We start from the raw sequence: 10,206 nt of genomic DNA on the forward strand, positions 1-10,206 counted from the left end.
CCCGCCGCCGCCCGCCCGGCCCGCCGCCGCCGCATCAAAGCAGATGTTTGCAGCTGGTTTGAGTTGGATTCCCATCAACAGGCCCCTTTTTGTCTCAAAATAAAAAACAGCTACGCCCGGAATGATAAGGGCGCGGCAGGCACGTGGGGGAGATGTCATCGAGTCGGATGGAGAGGAGGCCAGGCAGCTCCCTCTGCCTGCTCACACCCCATCAGCGCTTCCAAGTGACAGGCAGACTCTGGCAACAGCAGCGAGGCCACAAGAGTGTCCAAGGTCCTGTCCCTGCTCCTGTGAGCTCCAGCTCATCCTGAAGTAATCATGGACGTCATATCACATGAGGAATAATAATAGCATTATGTCCCATCACTATGTGTTCCTGTCCTAATGTTCTACAACCACTCCCTCATAGGAACCTTGTCACCAGCCTAGGGGGACATGTGGTGCACAGTGGTTAATGTGTTGTCATAATTAACTGTAAGGTGGGAATTGTGTTCCCATTTTCAGATGGGAAAACAGGGTCAGAGAGTGGAGGTGTCTTACCCCAAGGCTAGAGAGGTAAGATTCAAACTCATTCCTTCTGCCTCCAGAACCAGGTTCTTGACTCCTCCAGGAAGTCCCCCACTCTTCTCCAGACTAACTAATACCTCTTTAAGCCACCCAGATTGTGCAGTGTACCTCAGTGAAAGTATACATCCTGTTATGTGATCGGACTCTCCCCCAGCTTCTTGGCTGAGGCTTGACTCAGAGTTGGTCTCCATGGGTTTTGCTGAGTAAATGCAAGAAATTGCAGCCAGCAGGGACAGAGGGGCTGCTGCTCTATGGGCTAAGTCTTATGGTCCCTATGAAGAAAGGAGGGTGCTACCAGCAGTGGGCCATGGGTTATGCAGATCTAGGACTGTGGGACTTGGGCCTGGAAAGATTCTAAAGGAAATATCAGGCCCAGAATCTGCCTAGCCCGCATTGTCATGGATGAGGGTCTGACAGATGCCCATACCTCCCTTGGGACAGACAGACAGGTAGCCACAGACCCAGTGATCTGATCAGGGGACTTCAGAATGAAATCAAAGGTGAGGGAAAGAAAATTCTAGAGCCTACACTGGGGACCATGGTGAGGCTTTCACTGGAGGATAGGGAGCACACATCTGTCAAGCTCACCACTGTGCCAGACACTGGGCTAGAATTCTCACATGGTTTCGAACTACCTAGTTTTAATCACCTCGTGAGGGAGGGATCAAGAGCCCCATTTTACAGATGAGGAAACTGAGGCTAAAAGAAAGGATATGACTTCTCCAAAGCTACACAGCCGGTGCTGAAGGTGTGGAAAGCCACACACCTGCCTGCAGAGACCTTACAAAGAGCTCTTGGGGGAGGAGGAGAAGGAAGAGACACAAAACCAGCAGGTCTGATTGACCTACTTTGTGTCCGTTGTCCAGACTTAATCAGTCATGGTCAGGGACAAGTCTTTAAGGACAGACATGGCCACCTTGGTGTCTTCCCCAGGTACTTGTGATGAGGGTGTAGTGAGTGGGGGTTGCTGCAGAACTCCCAGCCTAGCAGAAGGCATGCATGGCACTTCATTGATAAAAAGTTAGGAAACTGGACTTTGAGTTGGGTATTTATAAAGGGGAAGGGGGAAAATACAATCACTTATCTTGTTACCTGGTAGCATTCTTTGATCCCCAAAAGTGGAATACCCAATATTCTCTTGTTCGTCTCTTATACTTCGGACGTATTGTCAGGAGGGACCAGTCACTGGAGAAGGATATCATGTTTGGTAAGGTGGAGGGTCAGAGAAATAGAGGAAGACCCCCAACGAGATGGATTGGCCAACTGGCAGCATCGACGGACTCAAGCGTGGCAACAGTAGTAAGGTTGGCTCAGGATTGGGCAGTGTTTCGTTCTGCTGTGCATAAGGTCGCTATGGGTCAGTGCTGACTCTATGGCACCTAACAACAACAACAACAACCTGGTTGCCCATTCTGATTTCTCACCAGATTATTCATTCATTCAACAAGCACTCCCAAACTACTTCCTTGATGCCAGAGCCGCCAGGGGTGGTGTTTGTGTTATCAGGTGCAGTTGAGTCTGTTACATACAACAGAAAAAACACTGGCCAGTCCTGCACCAGCCTCACAATTGTTGTTACGTTTGAACCCATTGCTGCTGCCGATGTGTCAATCCATCTCCTTGGGGGTCTTCCTCTTTTTTTGCTGACCCTCCACTTTACTAAGCACGATGTACTTCTCCAGAGACTGACCCCTCCTAGTAGCATGTCTGAAGTATGAGAGATGAAGTCTTGCCATGCTGGCTTCTAAGGAGTATTCTGGCTGTACTTCCAACACAGATTTGTTTTTTGTTGTTGTTGTTGTTTTTCTGGCAGTCCATGGTACTTTTAATATTCTTCTCCAACACCTTAATTCAAATGCATCAGTTCTTCTACAGTCTACTTTACTCATTGTCCAACTTTCACACACATATGGGGTGATTGATAATGCCATGACTTGGGTCAGGTGTACCTTAGTCCTCAGACTGCTATATTTGCTGTTTAACACTTTAAAGATGTCTTGTACAGTAGGTTTGCTTAATGCAATATGTCGTCTGAGTTCTTGACTGCTGCTTCTATGAGTGTTAATAGTGGATCCAAGCAAAATGAAGTCTTTTTGAAGTGGTGGTAAATTAGACAAAGTCCTTGATTTCTAGTTCTGTTGTTAAGTGCCATCACGTTGGTTCTGACTCATAGCTACCTTATATAGGGTTTTCAAGGAGCAGCTGTGAGTTTGAACTACCAACCTTGTTCAAACTGACCTTGCGGTTGAGTGTTTATCCTATAGCACCACACCAGGGACTTAAAACACACAAACAGCTGGAGAGTGGCTGAGTCTGTAGGCATGAGGGAAAGCAGTGAGGTCTTGAAGGATGAAGAGGAGTTCAGAAAGAAGCCAAGGAAAGGGGAAGAGCAATTAAGTCTTGGCAGCACTGTAGGATAAGTACTGGACCACAATGTCAGTTTGAACTGCAAGGTCAGCAGTTCAACCCTACCAGCCACTCCTTAGAAACTTTAAACAGGGTCGCTATGAGTAAGAACCAACTCCATGGCATTTAACAACAATAAGAAGAAGGAGGCAGCAAGGGACTTGCTGCATTCTAGGAGCAATGAGAAACCTGGGTCGCTGGAGCAGAGGGTCTGAGACCAGGTGTGAGGGGTATGTGGGTCCTTGAATGTCATTAGTCTGAAGTAAAGGGGGCATGTGATCTGATTTGCCTTGGTGAGGAGGCAAACAAGACTTTGAATAGTTCCTCCTCCATGGAGGAAAACATCTGTTTCCTTATAAGCTGGGAGGTGACCCTGCCCATTGAGCAGGAGTGCAATAAGTGACCGAGCTGGAAGACGACAGCGAAGGCTGGGAATCACTGCAGAGGTGGTGTGGGAAGGGCTGACTAGGGGAAGGGCCCAGTACGGTTACTTTCAGTGCTTGGGGAGACCCACTGAGAGTAGAGGGCACAAACATGTGGTGTGAGCTGTTCTGAGAGTCCAAGAGGGGCTGCATAAACTGTAAAGTGCTGTCACAGGGTGTAAGAATGCCAGTTCAGTAAGGCAGAAACAGGGGAGCTCCCACTCAGTGAGGGTGGCGAATGGAAGCTGCAAGTCTTTGAGAGATGACGACAGTGACCATGGTCCCCATTTGTTGAGTCCTGTAAGGCTGCCTCTATCATTATCCACGTTGGACATTTAGGGAAACTGAGGCTCATAGAGAAGAAGGGACCTCTGCAAAATTCCACTACTAGGATTCCAAGCCTGGTGCATGCTCTATGGACCCCAAAATTTGAGCTTGAAGACCCATGCAGAGAGGTTGGAATGTCCCCAGAACATTCCAGAGCCTATTTTACTGGCAGTAAAAGAATCAGCAATACTGCATTTGTCTCTATAGTTGTCCGTGGTGTAAGAGAAATGAATTAATCAGATTTGTAATCCATGTTCAAATGCTCTAGAAAAATTGGTTTTCAGAGTTTTGTTTATTAGCTTTATGAGTTTAATAAATTGAGAATTAAACAACTAAACCAATAAAAACTCAGAGGAGATGTAGATGTGTTCTTCCAGCCTGGGACTCTTCAAGAATCGATGTCCCTAAAAATGGAATTTTTTACTTTGTAATCATAGATGATCCCACAAGGAAAAAGATATGTGTCAGGGTGGGGTAGCGGGAATACGTTCGGTTTGGTTTTTTAAACACACATATACACACTCAGCGCCACCCATTGGGGGCTAGACTCAAGCTGAGCAGTAAAGACTCAGGGTGAATGAGGTCCTTGCTCCAAGAGGTTCACAGTCTCAAAGGCAGACAGATTAGGTACGGTACCCAGAACCCCACAGGGCACAAATAATAGATGTACACAGACATGCTTGGATGCACAGAACAAGAAAAAGGGAGAATACAGTGGGGACGTCCAGGAGTAACCTACCTTCTGCACCCCGGCATCCTCATCTGTAAAATGAAAATAGAGATAGACATTTTCCTTCCAGGGTCTTTGTGAGCTTAAGTGGATACAGGCAGATGATAACTAAGCATTATTATTGTTGTTAAGGACCGTAGAGTCAGTTCCGACTCATAGCAACCCTATGTAGGGCTTCCAAGGTGTGGCAGGTGAGCGGCAGTGCCACACCACTCACTATGTTAATGAGATAAGCAGACAGACAGACAGACAAAGAAATGCAGCAGGCAAGAAGTGTTCTGTCCAGTTTAGGCCCACAGAGGCCCAAACAGTAGCTGGAAGGGTTGATCCAAAACCCACAATGGTTGTGAGTAGAGAGACAATTGAGACCTATAAACCCTGTGTCACAGAAACTGCTCCCAGGAATTACCAAAACCCCAGCAAAGTGGTCAGCAGAAGCAATCTGGACACATATGGGGCAAAAAAGACAGAGGGAAGGCAGACATCAGCTAGTGTTGAGCACCTTCACATGTGAGGCAGGCATGGTGCCAAGGGTATGACATGCATTTGAACCTCTAATGACCCACAGTCATTCATTCCCATTTTACAGATGGCAAATTTGAGCTCAGAAATGGTAAGTGTCTTATCCAGGTCATACAGTAACAAAGTAATAGAACCAGGATGAAACCCCAGGCTACCTGCTCCAGGGTCTTTCCCCTTTACATACTCTGATCCCCTCCCAGGATCATACTCTGATCCTGTCTCCCAAGACAGGAGGGCAAGACTCCCACAAGACCAGAATTTGGGTTGGAACTGAATTGCCCTGCCATAAGACTTAACAGGACTGTGTTGTTAGTTCAGTATTCAGTCAGCAAACATTTTTGCACACCTTGGAGTGTGCAGAACCCTGTGCTCAGCTCTGAAGATACAGAGGTGACCATGCCCAAAGGGATAAAGAAGAGGCAGGAACACTCATATATAATGTGGAGTCTTTATGTAATGGGACAATGAAGTCAGGGAGGAGGCGTCTATTTCAGACCTATGAGGGGGCTTCCTAGAGGATGCGAGGCCAGAGTATAGTCATTCCAGTTAGCAGGGGTTTAACAGGCAGAGGTTGGAAGTGGAAGAAAATGGTGCCCTGGGCTGTTGGGGTAGCATTAGCAGAGGTATGATGGGAGTGGGAGTAGATTACCCATCAGCCTGTGTGTCTGTTTTGTGAGGAAGCTGCCCTCTGGTCTTGGAGCATCGGACTGAGGAGTGGTGGAGTTGGGAGAATGGTACTTGCGAGTGGAAACCACAGCTTCCTGCCCCAAATGTGGTGAGACAGGGGTGGACCCCCACCTGCCTTGACTCCCAGGGCCTGCCCCATCCTGGTTTCGTGCCCAAGTGTGGGAAGCAGAAACACATCCATCTAGAACCCCCAGACAATTCTGAGGCATGATAGCTGTTATCCCCATTTTACAGATGAGGAAACAGACTCAGATGTGTCCAAGGTCACAGAGTTGATGACTGGCCAAGTCAGGATTGAAATTAGGACCTGGGCACAGAAATCACAAGCCCAGTGCCCTCCCCTGTCTGGCAAGGCCTTTTCTGCCAGGCAAAGGTAGCAGAAAGCTGGAGAAGCCTTCCAACTTGAATCACTCAGCATCTCGGGTCAGGATTTGCAGCTTCTGTGCTTGGTTCACAAGGGAGAAGCCTGGCCCTGGCTTCATAAAGGCAGCCACAACCTGCTGAACATGCCCGCTGTGCCCATCACACTACACTAATAGCTTATTGCATTTTCACATTTCAAAGCAGGCAGTGTTCTTGAGCCCATTATACAGATAAGTAAACTGAGACACAGAGAGAAGAAATAATCTGTACCCAGCCAGCAAGTGGTAGAATCAGACATTGCACTCCAATCCATCAGATTCCAATGTCACCTCCTGTGGCTCAGCCTGCTTCACAATGGCTGGTTGGGGAAGTTGAGAGGAATTGAGGGAAGGGATGGGAGCTTGCAGAAATGAGGGAACCCTGCAGGTGCCCCCCCCCAATTCCTCCCACCCCCCATAGTTAGCAGCTTTCACCCTGGCATGATAGACAAAGGCAGCCCCATAATTGGGAGTGAGTATTTCATGGCGTCCCCCCCGATGTTTTATTGGGTGGAGAGATGCTTGGAGACCAAACGGATGGCACATTCCGTTTATAAAGTGCACGCGGTTTGTTTTATTTCCCGAGTTTTTGCAATCTAGATAACAGATGATGCCCCGAGTGGCTGGCGCTGCCTCCATAATGGCGGCACGGAGCCTTTGGAGAAGTATTAATAATAGATTGTGTTGATGAGTTTGGAGAAAGTAGCAATCGACCCCCTGCTGCCAAGGCATTAGCGCGGCTGTTCCGAGTGCAGCCCGCACGGTGGCGGTGGCGGCAGCAGCTTATACAGGTCACCCGCCCCGCCTGCCGCCCCTCCCTCTCCTCTCCCCTCCAGCCTGAGGCTTCCTCGATAGGCAAGGTAACTCTGGCCCTGCTCTTCCAGGACTACACAGAAATGCAGCGGTCCCTGTGTAGCCCCGGGCTACAGAGGCTTCAGACTGAGTGGGATCCCTAGGTCCGGAGATGGAGAGTGGGGAGGAGACAAAGGGGAAGTGAGGGAGGGGCATAGGGCAGGAATAATCTCCATATCAGAGAACAGATTCTGCACACTTGGGCTCCTTTCCCAGCTCAATTTCTTAGGATCTGAGGACCAGAATGGACCTCTGCCCAACGATGCCATAGACAGTTGGGCAAGTTGAACTCTGCACAAGGTTGCCCAGCTAAAGGGCCAAATCGGAGCTGATATCCAGCCCACATTCTGCTGGTGAAGCCATGCACTCTGGTGCAGATTGACAGACTCCCAGGGAAGGGGGCCTTTTCTAGTACTCTCAAATGCTACTGGGGTCTTGCCTGCCTGGATCACAGAGCCTGGCCAGACCTTTCAGCCTGCTCATCCTGGCTGTGCCTCAACTTACCCCAGGCCTTCACTTACCTGCTTGGTGAACACTCATTGAGGCCTTCTTGAGGATTAGGTGGAGCCAAGTCCCACCTAGTAGAACGAACCCTAGAGGAGTTGGGGCCTGACAGGGAAACCCATTGTCATTCCAATGTGATACTCACTCTGTAACACACTCAGTATCACTGAATCTTGACACCAGCTCATGAAGGGAGGTTCTGTTGACATCCCACTTTACAGCAGAGGGAACTGAGACCAGAGGGAATCTCAGGAGAGGCCCCTCTACAGACTGGCACATCAGAGAAGCCTTCCCAGAGGAGGTGGTATTGGAGTTGGGCCTTGCAGGATGAGTAGGAGCCTACCGGGTAGAATAGAGGTAGGTGGCAGGGTCACTGGGGGTGGCAGGCAGAGCTCGTATTGGCCCTTTCTGCTTCACCCCACCAGCTCGCTGTAGGCGGTGCTGATGGCAGCCCCGGGAAGGGAGGCAGGCTGAGTGCCTCCAGTTTATGGCTGTTTCTGTTCCAGAACCGATTAGTAGAGAATTGCAGCTGTAATCTGTGCCCGTGATGGCGGGCCATAAAGAGGGATGGGATGTGCGCAGCGCTCCCAAGGTGGCGCCCGCAGACGTGGCCCAGGGATGCAGGGAATGAAAAATGGTTTTAATTCCCTCCCAGCAGCAATAATTTGATTCTTCATAAATTTTTCCATCAAAGTGTTGTTGAAGCTGAGTTCCCACAGAGCAAGGCACGTGATGAGGATGGAGAGGCTGAGAGGAGTGGTCAGCAAGTCCATGCAGAGGAGGGACCCAACTGCCCAGACCCACCTGCCCACACTGGCCAGCACACAGAGATCCCACCCAGCTTTGTCTTGGAGATGGAACTGCTTTGTCAGAGAGGAAGTAGTTCATATCCAGGCTCTGGAACTAGCGCCATCATTTACTACTCATGTGACCCTGAGCAAGTGACTCTGTCTCACAGTGCCTCAGTTTCTTCATCATTAAAATGGGGTTAATAACCATTCCTGTCTCATAGGGTTGTTGCAAAGATTAAATTAGTTTCTGCATATCAAATGCTTAGAATTGTGGCTGGCATGAGGTACATGCTCAGCAGATGTCTGTTGGCAGACATGCCCAGACTTAAACAGAGGAACAATTAGGTGTAGCCTAGTCAAGGGGCAAAGAAAGAACACATCAAAAGGTTAGCATGATCGTGCTTTGTAGAAAATGAAGGGGAAGCAGAGGACTGTAAGAGAAGGGTATTGAGTACCAGGCTCAGGAGATTAGATATTCTCCTAAAGGCACTAGGGAGCCATGAAAGAATTTAGAGCAAGGATGGAACATGATGAGGTATGTGTTTTAGAACAATCCTTCTTTCTTCTGTGTAGCGGGTAGGTTGGAGGGATCGAGATCAGGGACAATGAGCCCAGGAAGGAGACTGAGGTAGCAGCTTAGGTAGGATCAGAGGAGACCAGACTACTTAAGGGGTTGTACAGGGCTGGGAATTGCTTGGATGTGGTATTGAGGGACTGAGAGGAACCAGGAGGAGACTGAGCAAGTCTGAGTAGGAGCGGATGGTACCTGAGCGCTGTCTATCCCCTGGCCCTTTAAGCTCTACGCACTGCCCTCTAGTGGCCTCTTGTCTGAGTGGGACGGGCCCCCACCCGGAGTTAATGCACCCTCAGGTGGTAGGAGACTTCAAGTCAGAGGAGTAGGACTGCAGGGCCCTCCCACTCTCCCGGCTCAGTACCCAAGAAGGGTCTCTTCGTTGTGCTTGAAAGTCAGGATGGTGGGGGGAAGGAAAAGCCTGTAGCAGGCAGTGGCCTCTGAGAGGGAGCGCTGGGTCGCGCCCAACACACCTACTCTGTACACCCACAGGCTCTTCGCGGCCAAGTGCAGTGGCTGCATGGAGAAAATCGCCCCCACTGAGTTCGTGATGCGGGCGCTGGAATGCGTTTATCACCTGGGCTGCTTCTGCTGCTGCGTGTGTGAGCGGCAGCTACGCAAGGGCGACGAGTTTGTGCTCAAAGAGGGCCAGCTACTCTGCAAGGGCGACTACGAGAAGGAGAAGGACCTGCTCAGCTCCGTGAGCCCGGACGAGTCTGACTCTGGTGAGCCCTACTCTGCAGCTGGGGGCCAACGCCAGGGAGGGGAGCCTGGCAGAGTGCTGCAGGTGGGCGTCCCTGCCAGAACAGGCCCACTCCTGACCACACGTACCAGGTGAATGCACCTGTGGTCACTAAGGTGTTCACACATACAGGTGCACATGGGCACACACCTACAAACACACAAAATGCACCTATGAACCCTACCATCCGGGACACACACACTTGTGTACCTACACTGTTGTTATGTGCTGCTGAGTTCTGACTCTTAGAGACCCTGTACAGGGCTTCCAAGAGCAACTGGTGGGTTTGAACTGCTGACCTTACAGTTAGCAGTCCAGTGCTTATCTTACAGCTCCACACCAGGACTCCTTTTGTGTATAAACATGTACTAAAACCCACTTCCACTGAGCAGATTCTGGTTCACATGAATGACCCTGTATGGCGTTGCCATGGCTGTAAATCTTTACAGGAGCCCAAAACCTCATTTTTCACCCTCAGAGCAACTGGTGGGTTTGAACTGCTGACCTTGTAATTAGCAGCCCAATGCCTAACCCACAGCACCATCAGGGATCCTTTAAATATGCACACACACACCCCTAAAATGCACGCTTGGCTACCCAAGCCCAGGAGTATATTTACATATGCACATATCCTATATATATAGGGCTCCTGATGTGGCACTATAGGATAAGCATCAGACTGTT

At 49.6% G+C, this 10,206-nt stretch overlaps 1 protein-coding gene across 3 annotated transcripts in view; it reads left to right on the plus strand.

The window, feature by feature from the left end:
• Positions 1 to 10,206, plus strand: part of LMX1B (LIM homeobox transcription factor 1, beta) — a 92,056-nt gene that overhangs the window by 76,160 nt on the left and 5,690 nt on the right. For all 3 annotated transcript variants that reach the window (XM_006834775.1, XM_006834777.1, XM_006834776.1), the window contains exon 3: positions 9,273 to 9,505. In XM_006834775.1, coding sequence (XP_006834838.1) covers positions 9,273 to 9,505 — 233 coding nt within the window. The remainder of the gene's footprint in view (positions 1 to 9,272; positions 9,506 to 10,206) is intronic.

This window comes from Chrysochloris asiatica, unplaced genomic scaffold, assembly GCF_000296735.1.
Source record: "Chrysochloris asiatica unplaced genomic scaffold, ChrAsi1.0 scaffold00014, whole genome shotgun sequence".
Lineage (NCBI taxonomy): Eukaryota > Metazoa > Chordata > Mammalia > Afrosoricida > Chrysochloridae > Chrysochloris > Chrysochloris asiatica.